This window comes from Tupaia chinensis, unplaced genomic scaffold (genome assembly GCF_000334495.1).
Source record: "Tupaia chinensis unplaced genomic scaffold, TupChi_1.0 Scaffold144010_1, whole genome shotgun sequence".
NCBI lineage: Eukaryota > Metazoa > Chordata > Mammalia > Scandentia > Tupaiidae > Tupaia > Tupaia belangeri.
The window spans coordinates 1822872-1845765 of record NW_006203862.1 but is presented as its reverse complement, the minus strand read 5'-3'; the positions used below and the strand labels follow the sequence as shown (position 1 = coordinate 1845765).

At 44.9% G+C, this 22894-nt stretch overlaps 1 protein-coding gene and 1 pseudogene across 1 annotated transcript in view; both read right to left on the bottom strand.

The window, feature by feature from the left end:
- Positions 1-12861: 12861 nt before the first annotated feature.
- The window catches only part of ELOVL5 (ELOVL fatty acid elongase 5), a 32735-nt gene continuing 22702 nt past the window's right edge, over positions 12862-22894 (bottom strand). The window contains exons 5-7 of the mRNA XM_027767192.1: positions 20330-20454; positions 17054-17188; positions 12862-13996 (exon numbers count right to left, since the gene is read on the bottom strand). Of these exons, the coding sequence (XP_027622993.1) occupies positions 13853-13996; positions 17054-17188; positions 20330-20454 (404 nt within the window). The 3' untranslated portion in view covers positions 12862-13852. The remainder of the gene's footprint in view (positions 13997-17053; positions 17189-20329; positions 20455-22894) is intronic.
- Positions 20464-22891, bottom strand: LOC106733536 (ATP synthase F(0) complex subunit C1, mitochondrial pseudogene; annotated as a pseudogene).

The window sequence follows — 22894 nt, the reverse complement described above, 5'->3', positions numbered from 1 at the left end:
GGCAATAATCCCTAAAATAGACAGTGGGACTACATCAGACTAAGAAGTTTCTGCACAGCAAAAGACACAGTAACAAGTGTGAATCGACAACCCTCAGAATGGGAAAATATTTTTGTTAAATATGCCTCAGACAAGGGACTGATAACCAGAATACATAGGGAACTCAAGCACATTATGCGAAAAAAATTATTAATTCAATTAAAAGATGGGAAAATGAGCTGAACAAAAATCTCTCTAAGAAGACATACGAACAGCTTAAAAACATATGAGGAAATGCTCAACATCCCTCATCATAAGGGAGATGCAGATAGAAACCACAATGAGATACCACCTAACCCCTGTTAGAATGGCAAAGATTAAAAATATAAAAAGTGATTAAGTGTTGGCAGGGATGTGGTGAAAAGCGAACTCTCCTACACTGTTGGTGGGAATGTAAACTGGTTCAGCCACTGTGGAGAACAATATGGAGGTTTCTCAAAGATCTACAAATAGAACTACCATTTGATACAGCAGTCGGACTTCTGGGTATCTACCCAAAGGACAGGAGAACGCTCAGTCAGAAAAATGCTTGCACATCAATGTTTATTGCAGCATTATTCACGATCGCCAAGACAGGGAACCAACCTAAATGTCCACAAACTGATGAATGGATTGTAAAAGCATGGCATATATACTCTATGGAATACTACTCAGTCATAAAAAACAAGACCCTGGCATTTGATAGAAAGCGGTCAGATATGGAGGATCTATTGCTGAGTGAAGCAAGCCAGGATATGAAAGAAAGGTATCGTATGTATGCACTTTATACCGACTATCCGCATTCTATGATAGAGAGTGGAATACGGAAGGACGTAAAAGCAGTGAAAATAGTTAACGAGGATAGGACAATGTGGAATGGGGAGGAGGAAGAGAAAAGTATAGTGAAGATAGCAAGAGAACAAACAGAAAGGCATGACATTAGTGGGATACAGATATGGTTTACTACCTGTTGATGACGTGTATAGTATTCTCAACTGGACTGGTCTGAGAAGTATTTCATGTTGGGTAAAGTCTTTTTACAAGCAAAACGAGAAATAGTGATTGACTGTTTAAAAAAATAATTGGAATAATAATAATAATGATTGGGAAAAACAATGAAAATATATTAGATGATGAAATGGGAATTTTAATGTCTCTGTATTGAGTGATATGCATGGTATTCCTTCTGGAAAAATAAATGTAATACACTGTAAAGTTATATGTGATTCAATGTAATATAAACAAGAGTATGATGATAATAAATAAATTTAAAAAAGAAAAGAATCAACCGGGAGGTGAACATGGCTCAAAGTGGTGAGAGAAGGGGAGGGAGGGAGGTCTGAGAGGGGCCAGAGTCAGCCCAGGGAGAGTCGTGGGCCATAGAGAGATTTTGGATTGTACTTCCTTTGGCCCCAGAGGAAGAGGGATGCTATGAGCCCAAGGGAACCTTGGTCCTGCTCTGGCCCAAGAGGTAATACACTACAGACTCTCGTGGTCTTGCAGACCGCAACGGAGGGAAGCAGGAGGCAACACTGCTTTCACAGAAAGCAAGAAACATTTATTTAGGGATTCTAGGAGAGCCTCGGGTTCCCAAGGCTGCCAGGTCACTTAGAGGCCCTGTCCTCCTGGAGGTTTTACAATTCCAGATGAGCTACCCTGGCACTCTGGGTCTACTGGAAGCACATGAGATTTTTGACGGAGACACTTTATTCTTGCTGTGCCACTGACAGGTTTTTACGATCTCACATAACCCTTAACAGATGAGGAGCATAATCCTTTCTATGGGTCCCCACTATAGTCAGCATGATCTGTACGTAGTTTTTTGAATCCTGGAGAACATGCTGAGGTTTAGGAGGGTGGGTAACATGACAAAGTCATGTGTTTGTGGAGATGGTGGGATTTAAACTCAGATATATTAATAGTTGGAAAGACTGTTTTTTCTCACCATGACTTCTAATACTTCCTATTTCCATCTATTCATCAAAATCTGTATTGAACATCTGCTAAGTGTTAGGTGCTATGCTGGGCATTAGAGATGCAGAGACCTATGAGACAATTCCTGCCCTCAAGTGTGGTGAAATTGACTGGGTTGTCTAGGATCTTTACTATATGGGGCCATCCCCTGGTTAAGGGAGATGGATCTCACACGGCCAACTACAGTTCAAGTCCTGTCCCTGGCAGCTTGAAAAATGTACTGGGCACATGTCTGTGCACACCTAGAATCTCGACAGGATGGAGAACTGCGGAAGAGGCTGTGGCATAACCATGCCCTACTTGTGGGTGCTTTTTCTCTCCCTGGCAAGTGCATGAACCCACTAGAAAAAAAAAAAAAAAGAATCCATACTATATCTCCTAGGATGGGATCAGATTCTTAAGTGCAATCTCTTTTCCACCCCCTCTTCCACCACACCCCTTTAGACTTTCTGACCTAGAGATTCGTCTTATCCTTCTCATGAAAGAACTTTGCTAGCTGCCAGCCAGACATGACAAAGTTCTCATTGTCTGTGCAGGTGCCATTGCCATGGGTGAAAATCATCCATTAATCCATTTGTCCTCAGCTGACATCTGTGCTGCTGTTCAGTCATATTTCACTGAAATGTGAGTCACTGTCACTTCAAGACATCTTCAAAGAGATTGCACTATGATAGGACACAGGGCCAAAACGAAAAGTCATCAATGTGGAACATGTGACAGCAATGCAACCAATGGGATCGAGAATTGCCAGGTCTCGGAGTACTCACAGAGCTGTCAGGGCTAAGGAGGACTCACTCCTGATGGAGACTTTCTTTTCTAGGGGGCCACACATGCACACATGCCCAGAATGTTACTCAAGCCATTGGGCCTGGGACTTGAACTGCACAGTCAGCCATGTGGGATCCAGCTGAGCTTACCCACCATGCCACTGGCTGGCCTATGGACTTTCTTATTTATTTATTTACTTTTTAAATCTTTTTGTCGGGAGAGGTTTTTTGCTATAGGGCACGTGCGCTCACCAGAAAGAGAGAGACAGAGAGACAGAAAGCGAGAAATAAGCCCCCCGGGGGATGGGGGGGATGGCCACATCGCAATTCCTTCTCCTCCATTCTCTCGGGATCTTGGGCCTGTACACACACTGGCTCGGCGTGAATTTAAGCCACCGGGTCTGAGATTCAAACCGCGGTCGACTACGTGGGAGTCTGGTGACATAGCCATTATGCTAACTGCTGGTCCCTATTTCTTATTTTTTTAATTAGGCCTATGGACTTTTATTCAGGTGGAGAACTAATAGCATTATGAGCAACTCCCAGATAACTTTTGAGACATGAGAAACGTCCTGGGCTATCTCATGACTTCAGAAAAATATGAACTACCAGTTTAGCCACACCGGTAAACACTCCATTATCTTTAGCTATGCCTCAAAAAGTTCTAGACCAGTGCCTAAGAGATTATTCTCCATGTCAGTATTCTGGTTGTTTCCTTCAGAAGTTACTATAATTTGTAATGATTTTGTTTGTTTTTGTCCCTGAATGAGAGTATCTTTTCATTGTTTTCCCAGCAACTCCCAAGATGCCTGGAACAGAGATTTTGTGAATGAAGTTGGAAAATCCAAGCTGGGGTGGGGAAAGCAGCACATTTTTCTGAACTTCCACAGACCTACCTACAGGCAGAACCATTTAAAGTTCATTTATTTCTACCACGAATGAGAGACAGCTCCCTCAACAGGGTCTCAGTGCCAAGATCCACCCCGAGCTTTAACCAGCTCCAGATCATGGGCACCCTTGACTGATGTACTCAGGGAGGCCTCCTGACACAAACCCTGAACCTTCTCATGGGGCTCAGCCTCCCGTTTGGTTTGGGTCACTTTTTTTTTTTTTTTAAGAGAGATTTTTTTTTTTTGCTATAAGGTATATACACTTGCTGGAAAGACAGAGACTGAAAGCAAGAAGTCATCTCCCAGGGGAGATGGTCACAATTCTCCCTTTTCCTCATTCTCTTGGGATCTTGGGCACACATATAAATGTGCCCGGCATTGAGTTTTAAGCCACTGGGTCCTGGATTGGAACTGCAGTTGACTATGTGGGAGTCCAGCTATGTAATCATTATGCCATCTGCTGGTTCCGGTCTGGTCACATTTGACTACTGTGCCACCATCAGTCCCCTGGAACTGTTTTTCTTAAGTATTGGAGAGGAGCTTAGATTCAAAGGTCCAATTGCAATGCTGAAACCCTACAATGTAGTGGATAAAGAAATATACATTACTATTAGTTTTTTTTTTTTTTTTTTGGAGAGGTTTTCGCTATAGGGCGCGTGTGCTCGCCAGACATACAGACAGAGACATAGAGACAGAAAGTGAGAAATCACCCCCCAGGGGGGATGGTCACACCTCAATCCCTTCTCCTCCATTCTCCTCTCGGGATCTTGGGCACGCACACACACATGCCCGGCGTGAGTTTTAAGCCACTGGGTCCGGGACGCGAACCGTGGTCGACTACGTGGGAGTCCAGCAACATAGCCATTACTCTAACTGCTGGTTCCCATAGTTTTTAAAAAACAGGATTATGAAAATAGAAGGTCATTTTTTTTCTACAAAGTTTTATTAGATTTTCAAATATTTAGTGCTAAATTTTCACTTGCAGTTTCCTTTACTCAACGGCATCACAGAATACAGGAAATAGTGTAAGTGTAGAAGACCTTTAAATATTTAAAAGCTTTAAGTCAAATATTTTAATATTTGAGATTTCTTTGACACATTCTCTCAACATCACTAGTTCAAAAACTGAACACCATCACTAGATAATGCGGGCTTTCCAAATAATTGAAAACCGATGTCATTTGTAGGCAGACTGTCGTCCTGGTTGTCAAGGAGGTTGCCAGCATGATGCAAGAACGGCTATAATTGTGCATGGAGGAATTGTTCTGAGGGGAATGCTCTTTTTGAAAATAAAAAAAAAAAGTTAATTTTTCCATGAGAGAGGAAAAAAAACCAGAGAAACAGAGATGGACCCCAACAGGGTGTACAACCACGATCCACCTCTCCACCCCTCTCCTCAGCCAGTCTGGGTCACAGGCATGCAGGCATCCACTGTATACAGGGATGCCTTGGGATGAGAACCTGGGACCTTCCCACGTGGGTCCAGCACTGCAGTGTGTGCTGCCATTCTGCCAGCAGCAGGCTCTGACCTGGCTGTTTTCTGTGGCATCTCTCTGCACAGTGAGCTCCAATGGCTGGTATCAGCTCTGGAAACTGACAGCCTGTTTAGGGCTGTGGCATCATACTTACCCTGGGGGAGGTAATTTATCCTCTCTGGTTTCAGCTTCCTTATCTGCAAAATGGGGATGACAGCTACCAGAACCTGGACATGAGGAGGAAAGCACCTCTGGGTCTCAAGCTCAGGAGGCACAGTACAAGGGGTCCCCGCTGCCCTCCCTTCTAGGACACATACTGAACCAGGGGTGAAGGCCATCAGCCATGTAGACGCCCTCTGAGAGCCACTGCCATTGAATTTCAATCGAGAAGAAACACTCCTGTCTCTAGAACAGCACTTCTTCTCTGGAGCTTTTACCCCATCAACACTTCACTCTTCCTTCCGTGTATCCAAACTCTGTACTTTCATCTGCTCTATTTGTGCCTCTGCTTTTTTTTTTTTTTTTTTGAGGTTTTCGCTATAGGGCATGTGCGCTCGCCAGCCAGCCAGAGACATAGAGACAGAAAGTGAGAAATCCCCCCCCAGGGGGGACGGTCACGCCACAATCCCTTCTCCTCCATTCTCCTCTTGGGATCTTGGGCACACATGCACATGTGCCCGGCGTGAGTTTTAAGCCACCCAGTCTGGGACGTGAATCGCGGTTGACTACGTGGGAGTCCAGCGACATAGCCATTACGCTAACTGCTGGTTCCCCTGCCTGTTTCTTCAGGAACCTCACTTCAAATCCCACCACAGGCCTGGGACTCACCCCATGCTCACTTGGATCTTGGCCCAGGTGGACACTTGAGAGGTTGTTTCATCTCTAAATCACATCCCATCGACTCTTTCCTAGACTGGTAAATTTAAAGAATACTGTCAAAAATTATTAAGTTCTTTCTCCAATACATTAGAGACTGGTCTAAAAGAGGCCAAATAAAAGTATATTAACTAGAGATAAGAAGGGTCTCAACATCACATTTTGGTTATTGGCCTTCAGGGATGCTTTCCCAAGCCGTGCTGAGAAACACACTGGAAGGCAGACGGTGTTCCAGCCCACAGTCTCACAGAGCCCAAACGGTGTACTGTGTGTCGTATGCCTTATACTACAGAGTTTTCAAGTCTACCGTCAGCGATCCGTAGGGAGCATGTTCTACCTTATACTAATTAATGTCCTGGAATGAAAAGAAGGTAGAAGTAAATAAGAGCTATGTCAGGGTCTTACTTTGGAATCTAGAATCTTCGAGATGGAAGAGACTGGAACACATTTTTTTTTAAAGTTTGCTGTAGGGTACATGTACTTACTGGGGGGGGAGAGAGAGAGAGAGGGAGGAAGTGAGAAAGCACCCCTCAGGGGTATGGTCACACTACAATCCCTTCTCTTCATCTCCTCTGGGGACCTTGGGCACACATATGTGCCTGGAGTGCTTTTCAAGCCACCAGGTCTAGGACTGAGACTGTGCTACTGGCCATGTGGGACGCAGCCACTTTTACCACTCTCAGACGGGCCTGGGACTGGAACTCTTACGGCCCGTGTCATGATGTGCCCTACATTCTATGCTAGTTGGTGCTGCAACATGATTTTTGTCTTTGAGTACCACCACTTATGATTCATCAATATTCATATTAAAATAATTTCAAGAGTCGACTAAATTTAAGAGATCCAACTCATCTATTTTCTAGAGAAATTTCAGTTTTCTTACTAAAAACGTGTTATCTAAGCTCTAGTCAAGGATACTGTAGAGGAAATAATTTTGGTTGAACAATTATTCTTTTAGATTTTTGTCACGGGGTGTGTGGGAGAGAGAAAGGGAAAGTGAGAAGTCACCCCCTGGGGGGATGGCCACATCACAGTCCCTTCTCTTCCCGTTTTCCTCTGGGGATTCTGGGCATGTATACACATGTGTCTGGCATGTTTAAAGCTGCTGGATCCAGGACTTGAACCAGTCAGCTATGTGGGATCCAGTGCCGTGACCACCACCACTATGGCCCTGAGCCACAGAATTTTAAAATCTGATGCCAAGTTGATCAACAGACACCTTCTTCCTTGTTTACATACCTACTCGGTAGCAAATTGCCTTTGTTAATAAAAGAGTGTTACTGTAAACGCCCTGTGCTCAAAGCTCTCTACAGGGATCTTCAAAAAGTTAGTGGAAAATGCTCACGGTAAGAAAACTATGGGTGGATTTCAAAGTTTTTCTTTGCACAAAAATAAATTCATTTTCCATGAACGATTTGAAGTTTCCTCATATTTCATTTCTGTATTTAATCTCAGCCATCTGAGCTAAGCACGTATCTCTCTTCTACAGTTGAGGCAACAGGTTGAGAGAGTGAGGTAACTTGCTGTGGCTCCACAGTAGTACATAGTAAAGCCTTTATTCTGGGCTAGCCGGCCTCCGAACACACACGGACCCCTGCCATTCTACCCAGGGATGTTCCTTTTGCACTCTTTTTTTTTTTTTTTTAAAGAGAGATTTTTTTTTTGTTATAGGGCTCATGCCTTTGCCGGAGAGAAAGAGAGACAAGAAATCACCTCCTCGGAGGATGGCCATGCCATAGTCCTTTCTCCTCTACTCTCAGGATTTTGGGCATGCACGCACACATGCCCAGTGTTGAGTTTTAGGCCACTGGGTCCAGGACTTGAACTGTGGTTGACTATGTGGGAGTCCAGCAATTATGTCATCCACTGGTCCCTGCACTCGTAACTATTATGCCATCCACTGGTCCCTGCACTCAGTTCTAAAACACAAGTGTCATTTAGGGTCTAGCTTGGGGCCTTCGCAATTTCTGTCATTGCCCTGAACACAGCTTTGTGTGTTTAGGATTTGGATCCCAACTGTCCCCTTGCAAGGGCATGGTGTGGCTCTGGCCTTGGTCTGAGAGGACACGGGAGCCAGGACGGCTGGAGCAGAGAGCCAGAGCTCCCCATGAATGGCAGAGCACAGGCAGGTGTGGCCTGGCAAGTCCTGCCCTTGCGGCTAGCGACCAGATTACCGAGAGAGCAGGGGGGGCGAGGTTGTCGGAACCTGGTGCTGATGCCTCGCTACAAATCGCACCCATTTCACTGGAACCGTGGTCCAGGGGCAAGCCCACGGCTTGCTGAAAAGGGCCAGCGTGATTGAAATGCTCTCGAATTCATCAGTCAAGGCCAATCTACATCTATGAAGAACGTAGATTCACTTAGGATTTTTTGTTTACAGGCCAACATGAAATTCCTCCCATGACCCATTCATTCGAATACTCCAAATCTTCAGATTTCAAATGCCATTTTTTCGGTTGGAATTTTCTGGTGAGGGGTTGAGGTCCCCTTTGAATCTGTCCCTACATTAGACTCCTGTCCATGAATGACTGGACACGTGTGAGTTCCAGGTCCTGCTGCCGTCATCTTCCTGCTCCTCCAAAAGCACTGCAGTGTAGGGGTGGGGAGGTGGGGTAAGGGGAGGGCTTCGGGTCAGCAAGGCAAGCTGCAGCAGGCACGCCTCAGAACGATTCCTTTATAAGGTAATTACTACCTCCCACTGGGGACTCTGAGCGAGTCTACACATTTCATCAGTGAGGACACCCAGATTCCGCCCTCTTCACCTCTTATTTTAAAAACACGCAGTTTCACCCACACGCCCAGTGATGCAGTGAAATGTGTGAGTCGGTCTCCGCCTTCTCCCCAGCTGCTCCTGTACTTGGAATGCTGGCTCGCTGCCACCTTCAGTCTTCACCTTTGGAAATCCAGAGGGTCTTCAGGGCTCACAGAGCTTTGTTTACTCGCTCTGGCTAGAAGAATGGATGCCCCCTACACTCCCATGGTAGCTGGCTTGTCCATCTCACAGCACTCCGTGACCACCCTATGCCACAGGTATATGTGTGTTATGTTTGATCTGAAGTTACCAAGGGCTCCCTGGAGACCGGCCATTCTCTCAGATCCCCATGAGCTCAGTCCTTTGTACCAAACACTCTCCCAGTGAGCTGTGCAAACTTCGGCAAGGTCTGGTCGACACAGTAACATGAATGAGCAATAGAGAGAACACCAAGCCCTGTTCAGGAGAGTCCAGATTATCTGAAAAAGGGAACAATTACTGAAAACCCCACCACTGGCTCTCTGCCACCATCACATTATCTGTTCATGCTGCTTGCTCCTCCAGCCTCCCCCATCTGGAAGTCTTCCCTGACCTTAGACCAGATATCTTTTGCAAACTAGAGCAAAAATTGGCCCAGGAACTTTCTTCCTTCAGAGAGCCATAAACTACTATAGAAAGAGAGGAGATGGTGCCTATTAAGATGCCAAGGATGACAAAAACGGTGTTGAAATCCATTGTCTGGAGTAAGAACTAGTGGCTGGTGGTACAACACTGAAGGGCAGAGAGTAAACAGGGCAACCGCTGTTTTGCTCCTATCTTCATCCAGGACCATAACATCCAAATGAAGAGAAAAATCTGGCTAGGATTTGAAGTCCACAAATGTTAAGAAGAGGTTGAGAGACACAGTGTAAATGGGTGCACAGTATCTTCGTACTGAAACAACCTGCAGACACGACCACAGACCTGTTCTCTGAACTCTGGAGAAGTAATCCCAACAGAAGACCACAGACTGAAAATCACTGCCTTTTTCTTTTTCTTTTTTTAAAGAATTATTTAACTTTATTTATTCATTCATTTATTTTATTTTGACAGAAAAAGAGAGAGAGGGAAAGCGAGAGAGGGAGCCGCCAGGTCTAGGACTCAAACCGTGGTCGGCCATGTGGGAATCCAGCACCCTTAACCACCACACCACCTGCTGGCCCCCCACTGCCCTTTTCAGGAAGGAAACAAAGTAGATATCAGGAATTAGAAGGATAATGACCATTTTGACTCCTAAGGATTTCTGGTTTCTTTAGAACTCTGATTCAACAAAGTAAGTGTTATAGAAAACTAACTTCCTTCTCTTTTTAAAAAATTAATAAATTATTTTTAAAAATATGTAAGATCACTTGAGCAGCCAACCAGGGAAATAAAATAATAGTTTATAGCTAAAAGAGACCAGTGGGGCGAGTTGAGCAGATCACAATCTTGAAGGTAACAGCTACCACTTAGTTTGATCGTACTAGATGTGGTTCTAAAGATTTAACACACAAGAGGATTCAAGAAGTTCATGGAAAATGCATATTATGAAAAAACTACGTGTATATGTCAGTTTCTTCTCATCAAAATAAACCCATACGCTAAATCCATTCTACAAACTTTTTCAAGTACCTTTCTCTATATAACAATACATTCAATCCTTGCAATGGTCCTATCATGTAAGGACTAACCTTTTTTTTTTTGGAGAGGTTTTTGCTATAGGGCATGTGCACTCGCCAGAAAGACAGAGAGAGACAGAGACAGACAAGAGAGACAGAAAGCGAGAAATCACCTCCACAGGGGGGAAGGCCACACTGCAATCCCTTCTCCTCCATTCTCCTCTCAGGATCTTGGGCACGCACGCACACATGCCCAGTATGAGTTTACGCCACTGGGTTCAGGACTTGAACCATGGCTGACTACATGGGAGTCCAGTGACATAGCCATTACGCCAACTGTTGGTCCCAGGATTAACATTACTCTTATATGGCAGGTGGCAAAACTGAGGCAAAGTTAAGTAGCTTGCCTGTCATACAGTTGGGGTTTCAACCCAACCACTGTGGCCTCCAAGTTGTGCTCTCCACAGTAGGCTACACTGCTTTTCCATATGAATGGCAAGACTACTGAAAACAGGGAAAATGGGTCTCCTTTTTCAATCTAGGTGGGTGACTCACCTTTCTGTGCAGTACAGGAAAGTGTAGGAACACATCTGGCCGCCCTCTGCCCCGTTACTCACTCACCCCTGAGGGATGGAGAACACTCCGATTGCTTTCCTGCTGTGGTAAAGTCACCTAGGGTAGAAGCTACCACTACAAGGGGAGCTGGTGGTTTAAGGTAGATAAATCCAGGAGCCATATTCCAAATATTTTAATAACCAGTTTATGACCAGATCAACAATCAGAACTACCACTGGTGTGCTCATGCCAACTTGGTAAGTTAGGTCGGTAGGGGTTATTAGCTGGTCACTAGAGCCCCACGGTGTGCATAGGTGGGCCAATCCAGTCCTCTCAGTAAGGGATGTGCTATCTTGATTTCTACTGTTCTGACTTCTGCATCCCCCTCCCCACCTGCCCCAATCTGCTCTAGATTTAGAGGGGAAAGACAGGGATGATGACCACCACCAAACCAACAATGCTCTGCACTTCACCTCAATACTAAATGCAGTTTGGGATATTTTAAAGGTAGTACTGACAAATTAGAAGGCACTCAAAGGCCAGGATCAGGCTGACATGGGGACTGCGTGGTATGAAGTAAGTAAAAGGAAGGACTAAGAGCCATGGACTATTTAGTCAAATCTGGACCAGACTGGAGAGGTGTGTGTGCGGGGGATCTGGGACATGAAACGATATTTAGCAGCAAAAGTGATGGAGCTTTGGGAGAGAGGGGGGACCTCATGACTTTGGAGCAGAGGTGAGCACAGTATGGCACACAGGCCCTTTGTTTGGGAAATACACTTTATGAGAACACAGCCATGGCCGTTCCCTGACACGCTGTCTGTGTTGTGAGTGGCTGCAACAGAGATCTATGGCCCAAACACGTGGAATGTTTTCTATCTGGCTCCTTATAGAAAAACTGGTGAGCCTGTAGTCTAGACCTCAGAAAGTAACTCAAATATGCTTGCAGTGAGGGGAAAGGAGTGTGCTTAGAGCTGGGATCTCTACTGGGGCGCCTGGAGAAGGCAGAGAGGTTGAACCACCACAGACTCATTACATGGTCCTTCCTCATGGGAACTGAGAAAAAGTACAACCTCAGAATTTCATCCATCTGGGTAAGTTCCCACAGGGGCAGAAAGTGAGTAACTTGCCAGTGTTTCAGAACGGGCAGCACAAAAACAATGTAAACGCGAGCACAGGTCATCAAAAACGTTTTAATGATTAATGTTTAGACATCATTTAACAGTGTGGGTATATCCCGATGAGCTAAGCACACTGCGACGGCACACTAGAGAACGTTGTAGTTTCTGTACTGAAATACGTAAAGACATCTGCAAACTAGACATACATTTACAAATATATACACTCTAGATTTGAGAAGGTAAATGTAAACAGATGCCGTGACTCCTTCCAAACAGAAAACCCACAAGACTAGTAAGAGAACCACTTGGCTCCCTGCAATATGAATGTGCAAAATTAAAGCATGGTAAACTGATATTTACATAAATATCAAACCAACAACTAGTTTATACATTGTCAATGACCTTCTAAGATGTGTCATGAGTGGTTCACGTTTTTGTCCAATGGAGAAGGTATTCAGAGGCTAAATCCCAATACTTTAAAATGACACACAGAATAGTCCTTACCTGTTTGACCACTGCCTCAAGTATGTGACATGATTTTAAGATAAGCAGTCTGTTATTTTCAACGAGCGGTCCTCAACAAATCTTTAGATTCTAAGCAGAAAAAAATTACATGTACTACAGATTTACATTAAACAAATCATCTCTGCTCAATTTCCCAGTTCTCTTATGCTGCAGCTGTTTAATTTTACTTTAAATTTGTTTAAGATCCCTTGTTTAAGGTCCCTTTTCCCCCCTTTGTTAATTTTGGTAAACTAGGCACATTTTCAAAGGAAGTTTGTGTCCACACAGATAGCAACAGAAATCAACCCAAGTTGGACCCTGGCAACCAGTTCCCCATTGCTCACCTAAGGGACTCTGTCAAATGGTAAATATTCAACCATCTCTTGAAAAGTATACATCCTCTCTCACGCTGAGCAAAATGGACTTTTTGTTTCCTGTATAAAAACACTTAGCACTTCAGAAATTAAAAATGGTCTTCTCACCCTACACTCATCCTAAGCTCTTGAGGACAAAGAATATATATTTAAGTTTCATCAAGACTGCTTTAGAGTCCCCACCCACCATTTTTTTATTTTTATTTTTTTACATTATTAACAGTGGCACTCAAAATAAAAAAATAAGATCTGTTAAAAAGTTAAACCGACTGTTCCACTAGATTTGGGCCTGTTTGATTCAAAGCCAATATTATAAAATTGAAGGTGCTGTTTCTGATTTCACATCTACAAGTCACTTGAAATTATGTGTCACACGCTAGTTTCATAAATCACGGTCTTTGATTTTTCTAGACAGAGCTATTACAAATGAATATAAACTTGAAACATACCCTAATTTAAACTAAGAAGCTTTGGGCCCTGCTTTTTAAATTTTAAGGCATGTGTGTTTTCTCTACTATAACAACATTGTACAAATTTACATTTACAATCACATGCATGATCTACAGTAAAAAAAAAAAGTTTGGATTACAGTGTTTTTAAATTGTGAATCACAATTCAGCACCTATCATGTTATAACTAATAAGGCAACAGCAGTGTTGTATACTACAATAATACTCCCTTTCCACAGTCTAGCGCGGTGGTGAGAGCCCAGAAATGTTAGAAATCTTATGCCTAACTTGTATAATTGGTATACGTTTTTCTAGGGGTTTGAACTGATGAAAGAGGTCCTACGTGAATCACACTATCGTAGGCCGGACTAGTTACAGCAGCTGTTAACGAGCATCGGGCACAACTCATATTGTGCTTACAATCAGATGATGTGGTTTGGAGGTTTTTAGCTCTTTAACTTCAATCTTTCCGTTGCTTCCTTGGCTTCACATTGTTTTCCAGGGAAGAAAAGCTGTTGGTGTGTCCATTCACAGCAGCCACGGATCCATTCTGATGGTCCTTAAGGTGGTCTTTCCTCCGGGAGGTCCCCTTCTTGTTGTAAGTCTGAAATGCATGAGGGCGTATGAGAGTCATGTGACCACGGAAGTTTGCTTTCTTTCTTTCTTTTTTTTGTTTTTTTTTTTAGGTTTTTGCCATAGGGAGCATGCACTTGCCAGAGAGAGACAGACAGACAGAAAGTGAGAGACAGAGGGAAAGTGAGAAATCACCCCCAGGGGGGCTGGCCACACCACAATCCTATTTTCCATTCTCCTCTTCAGATTTTGAGAATGCACACAAACATGTCCTGTGTGATTTTCAAGCCACCAGGTCTGGGACTTGAATCTTGGTCAGTCATCTGGGCATGTGGTGTCTCAACTACCATGTCACCCCCTGGCCCATAAGTTTTATGATCAAATGTACCAAGAAGAAACTTCTGTGGTCGAGAAATCATGACTAAATTTTGCCACTGGTTTTAATCACTGTTCCATTTTTTTTTTTTTTTGAGAGAGATTTTTTCACTATAGGGCGAGTGCGCTCGCCAGACAGACAGAGACAGACAGAGAGATAGAAAGCGAGAAATCACCCCCCAGGGGGGATGGTCACACCACAATCCCTTCTCCTCCATTCTCCTCTCGGGATCTTGGGCACGCACGCACACGCGTCCGGTGCGTTTTAAGCCACCAGGTCCAGGACGCGAACCGCAGTCGACTACGTGGGAGTCCAGCGACATAGCCATTACGCTAACTGCTAGTTCCCACTGTTCCATTTTTTTTTTTTTTTTAAATAGGGATTTTTTTCTATAGGGCATGCATGCTTGCTGGAGAAACAGAGAGACAAAGAGACAAAAAGCAAGACATCACCCCCAACATTCCCCTGCGGGGATGGGGGATGGCCATGCTGCAATCTCTTCTCCTCCAATCTCCTCTCAGGATTTTGAGCACACACGCATACGTGTCTGGCCTGAGTTTCAAGCCACTGGCTCCAGGACTTGAACCATGGTCAGCCTTGTGGGAGTCCAGTGACATAACCCTTACGTCATCTCATCATTCTTCCGGTTTTTTAAAGCTTAGTCTGAGGTAAGTTCATTCAGTCATAGAATGTATTAGAAATACTACTTAAAGGACCAGCAGATGGTGTACTGGTTATGTTGCTGGACTCCCACATGGCTGACTGCAGTTCGAGTCCTGGACCCGGTGGCTTAAAACTTAAGCCAGATGCATGTGCACATGTGCCCAAGATCCTGAGAGGAGAATGGAGGAGAAGGGATTGCAGTGTGACCGTCCTCCCTGGGAGGAAATTTCTTGCTGTCTGTCTCTCCAGTGAGGGCAAGCACACAACAGCAAACATCTCTCTCTAAAAAAATACTATTGGGACCAGCAGTTAGCATAATGGCTATGTCACTGAACTCCCATGTAGTCAACCACGGTTTGAGTCCCAGACCCAGTGGCTTAAACTCACGCCAGGCACGTGTGCATGCGTGCCCATCCCCCCTGGGGGGGTGATTTCTCACTTTCTATCTCTGTCTCTCTCTGTCTTTCTGGCGAGCGCACACGCCCTATAGAAAAAAATTCTCCCCCCCCTCCAAAAAAAAAGTATTAAAAATATTACACATAAAATTCAATTTATACTTTACTATGCTTTGCCCTTTCAGAATGTGGTAGGGAGAAGATAGGGGTTACATGGCCAAACTGGTTTCTCTCACGGATAGTAGCTCTCCCCACAGCCACAAACCTTGCCTGTCTTCAAAGCACTCAGTTACCTCAGTGACTATTTTGGCCCTCACATATGAAACGCTATGCTGTAGTTAGGTAAGTGTGATTTCTGCTTCAGATCCTACCCTTCTGCCTTCCTTCTACCTCAGGTATGTTTCATAGGATGGTCATGAACTATTGGGCCCAGCAGTCTATGACTGCAACTCAAACTCAGCATGGCACACACAAGCGTGCGTGGGCTCGGGGAAGAGGAAAAATGGCTGCTCCCCCGTGGCTGCCCTGTACTACTGAGACTTACTGCCTTAGGACTCAGCTTCTGCCTTTGCTCCTCACCTCCTGTGTCTTCACCAAACCAGCAAGCAGTAAGGCTGCCAGGCTCTGTCCACGAAGGCAAGAACACATGTCACCCAGGGGATGGAGGGATGAGGTGGACGTGGGGGGAACAGTGGGAGGAGAAGCGGCAGTGGCTGCAAGGGGCTAGGCCCTACTGCAAGTAATCTGGCCTAAATAGATCCTTCTGTGAGCAAAAGCCTGCAGTATCATATCTCATGCTCTGGAATGAACTGAACCCCCAAATGTGAGCAGCAGATATATTAAAAAGATTGGGATCAAAAGGCAGATTTTGAGGGCCAGCAGATGGTGTAGCAGTTATATTGCTGAACTCTTACATGGCTGACAATGGTCCAAGTCCTGGACCACTAGCTTGGAACTCACGCTGGATGTGTGTGTGCATGCTCCCACACACAGGAGTAGAATGGAGAAGGGATTGAGGTGTGGACATCTACCTGGGGGGTGATTTCTCACTTTTCCTCTCACTCTCTCTCTCTTGCCGGCAAGCACATACACTCTAAGGTTAAAAATAAATAAATAAATAAATAACCCCCCAAACCATATATCCATATATATATATATATATATATATATGTGTGTGTGTATATATATATATATGTATATATATGTATATACACACACACACACACACAAATATATATATATATATACACACACATATACACACACACACACACACACATATATATACATATACATTCTATATCTGAGGACTGTGATGGATTTTTCTCAAGTTCATGTAGCAGTGATGGTCAGGGAGGTGGGGCTGAGACTTCCGATTACCAACCATAATTCTGTATTACAGGCCAGAGAGAAACCACACGGGACCCTGCTGACCAGTTGTGTTTCCCATGTGTATCCCAAGACTCCCTCATCCAGCGCCCTTTTCCAGCTGGCTGTCAAGCCCCCTGAAGGCAGGGCTGCTCTCATTACTGCAGCTCCAGAGGTCAGCACCTCGCGCCCTGCAGGGGCTCCACAAGTCCCCTTACATGAACAGATGAAAGCCTTTGCTGGGAAAGGTCTTCGACACCATGTGCCGGGGAAGGGGGAGATTTACCTGAATGTAGAAGTTCGTGAAGAGGGCGATCAGAGAAATCATGTATCCAATCTGGAAATACAACCAACCAAGAGGGAACGAACACGGCCAGATGACCCCACAGCTGGTCTGAATGATTGTCAGCACGAACTGAAGCTAGAAGGAATAGGACACAGCTGAGCAGTGACGTTGCAGGGATGAGGTCCCATGCCGAACTTGCTTCCTACCCAGTATCCCCCAAGTTTCTGCATTAACACTTGCTAACCTTTCTGTAGGCACAGCAGTCATTTCACAAACAAGATGCATACACCACATTCATACTAAACTATATGTGTGTCTTACACACAAGAGGACTTAAAAACTGTAGAAAGATTAATATATGAGTTTATTTTGGTGCAAAGAAAGTTTGAAATCCATGCAGTTTTCTTGCTTTCTTTTTATTGGCCAGAGAGTGTTAGCTTGCCAGAAAGAGAGACAGAGACAGAGAGGGATAAGAGACGAGAGAGAGGAGAGAGACAGAAAGCACCTGCTAACAGATGTGGTCATACTGCAAACCCTTTTTCTTCCATTCCTCCTTGTCACATGCCCAGTGTATTTTTCAAGCTGCTGGGGCTGGGGTTCAAACTACAGCTGGCCATATGGGATCTGGCCCCCTGAACCACTGAACTACAAGGTCAGTCCCAGCTTTTTCATAATACACATTTTGTGTGAACTCTTTGAAGACCCCATGTATATCTCCCTCTCTCTTCCAAACTGCTCACACCACCTCCAAAATTCAAGGACATAGGACAGAAAGATGCAGGTTTTTATGTGTGTGTTTAATCTTATTATTTCCAACAGAGGAAGGAAGGGTGTGGATGTACATTTCAAGGGAACTGGTGAGGTCACTGCAGGATGTCCAGGCTGACCAGACCTCCTTCCTATTCTTTGCTGACGTACCCTTTAGTTGCTGATGGCTAATAAATAGATTTGAACTCACACTGGCAAGTCATGCCAAGTCCACAGGTGATTTCTGCCAGTAGACCTTAGAAAGAATGTGGAACTACTTAGAGAAACAGTGAAAAGTTACTAAAACAAGGTGTGGCTAGCAGGAAGAGAAATGACAGAGGGCTGGGTCCCACCCATGGAGTTTTGGCAGCTTCCACCATTTCCATACAGAAAAGCGCTTTCCTTTTTCTGCTCTTTAAGGTTAGTCTTTGAGACCAAGGAGGCCCCAGGAGGGATGCGTAAAGTAAGTTTAGGTGAACTGGGTATAATCTTCCAAGTCCAAATACAGAGCCTAATGTATTTTCAGCAGTCTCTTTTAAATTCTCCTTCTGCCAGGACCATGACTGTGTGGATTAAATCGACCTCTTTACCATTTCTCAAGTCCAACAAGAGGGTTAAAGAACAATTATCCTTACAGGTGGGTGAGAAAAAATTAACAAGGACTGTACAGCAGCTGGCAGAGAGGTGATAATGAAATGTCAAACACATAAGTAGCTCGGAAGATTGTCTCAAGATTTTTTCCCCCCAGATTGTGCTTTGATTGTGCTTTTTACTTTTTTTTTTTTTTTTTTTAATATGCCAGAGGGTGGGTGCATATGCACAGGAGGTTGATGGCAGAGTGAGAGAGAAAAAGGCACTCCCTCCAACGGGCTGGTCATGAAGCAATCTTTTTTTCTTCATTTCTCCTTCCCATGAGGCATGTGCACACATGCACAGTGTGTTTTTCAAGCTGCTGGGATTTGAACCACAATTGGCCATGTGGAATCCAGCTGCATTATGGGGCCAGTCCTATTATTTTTAAATATTGAAAAATCACCAATTGACTAGGAGAGATCTAAATCAGCATGGTTAGTTTAGAAAAATGTTTTAATAAGGCAAGGGCTAAGGATTTTATGTCTACACCCCTCAGGTCAGCTAGCTTTGACCTACTCTCTCAGTGTCCTTACCTAATAAACGAGGTGAACAGGGGCTAGCAGGTGGCAGGGTGGCTAAGGCACAAGATTCCCATATGGCTGAATACAGTTCGAGTCCCGGACCTGGAGGCTTGAAAATCATGCCAGCTGCATGTACATATGTACTTAAAATTCCAAGAGAAAAACAAAGAAGGGATTGTGGCATGGCCATCCCTCTTGGGATGGGGGGCGCCTTCTCACTTTCTCACTCTCTGTCTCTCTCCAGTAAGCACATGCACCATATGGCAAAAACCTTAAAAAAAAGAAGGGACAATGTGAAATCAGGCTATTTAAACTAAATCCATATAAAATCGCTTGCTTAGAATGAGTGCTTGATACATGGTAAACACTAAAAGTCAGTCATCAACGTTAGTAATACTGATAACTTGTTCATAAAAGAATTCATGAGGAGGAGAGGATTAGAGTCTATAATATACTGACAACTGGGAAAGGCTACAGAAAGGACATTGAGGGGACAGCAGATGGCATAATGGTTACATTGCTGGACTCCCATGCAGTTCAAGTCCTGGACCCAATGGATTAAAACTCAAGGCTGGTGCTTGTGCGTGTGTGCCCAAATCCCGAGAGGAGAATGGACTGTGGCGCAGCCATCCCCCCTAGGGAGGAGTGATTTCTCGCTTTCTGTCTCTCTGGTGAGCACACATACCCTGTAGCAAAATTCTCTTTAAAGAAAAAAAAGAAAGGACATTGAGAAACAACCATCTAGTGCATCTAGTTGCTGGCCTGGCTGGACAACTGAGCCTTGGCAAGATGACTGTCATCAAAGGCAGAGCAGAAGCCATGCTTACCAACAGATGCCCACCTACCTGAGGGCTAAGAGGTCAGCTGGCCCCTGCCTTGGCAGGTATCCTTGCTCCTAATAAGCTACGAGTACCCTGGACTCAGGCTACTCCACAGCTCCTTCTGAAATTCCTGGGTGCACGTAACCAATCTCACCAGAGGTTTTGGACTACGATTAAAAATGCGAGCACATTTGTGTGTGCCTGCGTGCGAGTGCGCACGCGCGCGCGCACACACACACACACACACACACACACACACACACGCACACACCTGGTTGTGTATACAAATTAAAAACAAAGAGCTAAACCTGAGTTGGGAAATCAGGTTTTAGTTCTCAATCTGTCATTTAGCTTTACCCCCCGTCCCCTAGTTTCTCCGCTGATTAAAAATAAGAAAACTCCCTGATCAACCTACTTCAAGAAGCTTAACTGCATCAAACGAGGAAGGGAAGACAAGGGACCTCTTATATGCTCTTGAACAAAACAAAGCCAAGAAAAGGCCTGTGTCCATTCCCCGGGAGCAGGTCCTGCAGGAAGGAGGCTGAGTTACTTACCAGCTGCCCCTGAGTGATGTACTTCTTCCACCAGAGGTACGGACGCATGGAAGGGACAGATGACAGACCATAATACGAGTACATGAGGACGTGGATAAAGCTGTTTAGTGTGGCACCAAAATAAGCTACAGGAACAGAGAGGATTCAGATATGTCAGCATTTTCTTTTTTTCTTTTTTTTTTTTTTAACAGAAACATTCTGTTAATGACAAAGCTTAGAACACCTCAGCACTGGATGTGGTGTGGAGTCAAAGCAGCAGGAACAGGTAGGTGACCCCCCGTGGAGCCTCATGGGGCAAACAGGACGAGGAAGGTGACCATCTAACAGAAGAGCCCTGTGGCAAAGCCCAGAATGGCATAGGAGATGAGCTGCTCCTTGAGAGACGGGTCCCTGGCATAGCCAATGGTCAAGCTGCCAAACACTGTTCCAATGCCAGCCCCTGAACCAGCCACAGCAATGGTAGCAGCACCAGCACCAAAACACTTGGCTGCTGTGTCAATGTCCCGAGAGAGAATACTGGTCTGAACTCCCGCCTGGTCACCTGGAGAGGGGAGCTGCTGGAGGAAGGCTGTTTAGATGCATTTGCTGGCCTGCTTGGGAAGGAGGCAGACACAGGCCTCAGTAGACCCCTGGTACAACAGCAGATCAGAGCTGGAGAGATGAGTAGTGCCCCAGTGGACTGCGTTCCCAAAAGTCTGTGTTCCCAAAGCCCTGCTGCCCCTGCTTGGCCCATAGTGGTCGCCCTGCTCCTATGTTAGCATTTTAGCAGGTTAAAAAAAAAATGCAAGGTTATTTTGAATCTGAAAAAGAGATGCTTTGGACAGAGGCTGGCAAACACTGCAGCAGCAAGCACTACATGGACTTGCAATGGGAATCAATTTCCACACGGGCAGGCAGCCATCAGGATGCTTTCAGTTCAGGGGTCAGCTGGAGTTGCCAGGTAGGCACCTGACCAGGAGCCATCATACCACCTGCCCCACCCCGGTGCCCATGGGCTTTGCAGCCAGACCCTCACCAACTCCCAGAGGCAGCTGCTTTCCTTTATGTGCTCTACTGCCTCAGACACTACTCTGAAGGCTGGGGGAAGACAGCTGATGAGCACAAGACTCAACGTTAGTAATACTGGCTGTGTCCACACATTTGCTGAGGCTGGAGAGGCTGAAGTCACCTCCCAATCATTCCCCAGGACTGCGGCGCTGAGGTCATTTACTCCTATTAATAGTGTCTACAGTCCAGTTCTTTAGAGAGAAAAGATGCACCTTGCCACATGATTTTCGATTTCCCATAGGACCATGGATTCCTTTTTAAGTCTCTGCCCTCTTCCCTGATAGTAAGAAATCAAACAAAGCTCTCTGGCTTTCTACTGCGGTCAGACATGTATAGGGCAGGTGTCAGGGAATAAGGTTCTACTTCTGGCTATCAGAGAAGCTGGCCTGTAATTTTGGAATAGTTACATCTATCCACTGGTTCAGGATAGACGGACCATGTATAGCTAATTAAACTCTGTCATCCTACGAGTTCTTTGAACATTTAAAGTGGTCTTCACATATAAGGAGGGGCTCCTACTAGAAAGTTAGGTCAGTTCATCCACAGCCACCAGGTGTTATGGCAGAAAAACAGCACTAGGGAGAAGGAAGGCGCTAGAAGGCCTGAGCTCTACCAACCCTTCCGGGCTCTGTTTCCTCCTAAACCCAAAGGGACTATACAGAAGCTCTCTATTTCATGATTTTCCAATTTTACGAGGGTGAAAAAGTGACAGCAATTCAGTAGAAATCATAACTCCATCCTAAGTTGAGGGACACTTGTATTCAAAAGTCTTTTCTATTCTCAAGTTCTATGACTGTGTACCTTGGTGGGTCTAGTTAATCAAAGACAGTGTTATCCTAGGGAAAAAACAATCTATGAATAGAAACAGAGGTTCTCAAATTCTTCAGCATCAGATGAGAGGAATTTTGATTGGGACATTTGTTAAAACTCCCAAACTGAATCCGAACGTGACAATTTTAGCTCTGAGAATCCTAAGAGACTTTAGACCACAAGCTTTCCCCAAACCAGACACCTCCTTAGGTAAGTTATATCACATTTTGGTTGTCTGGCACAGATGACATCCTGGCAAACATGCTTCATGGAGCGTGCGGGCCTAAGAACAAGTGGAGACCTCCTACAACACTTAGCTAATGCTGCATTTCATAACTTGCCTTATTCCCTGGCACTCCACCATGTGATCTCACCCTCTTGGCCTCCTATGAGGCAAACCTTCCACAATGCAGAGAAACAAGGAGTAGAAAGAACCTGAAGTAGCTGCCCTCCATGAGGGAGACCGCTGTCCCTATTCCTCAGTGTGCCCTAGGCTGGTATGTCCCTCACTGCACCGATTGAGCACAGGACGTTTACTTAACTAGATAAAGGTTTCTGTGGGTGCACTCTGCACAAACCATCATGGAAAGCAATTCAGACACAAAGTTCAGAAGCTTGACCTAGAAATCTATAGAAACAACGTCTTTTCTGAAAGCCTTCGTTTGCATTCAGCCTCGCTGTTCACACCTGTCCCCAGAGCCCCCATGT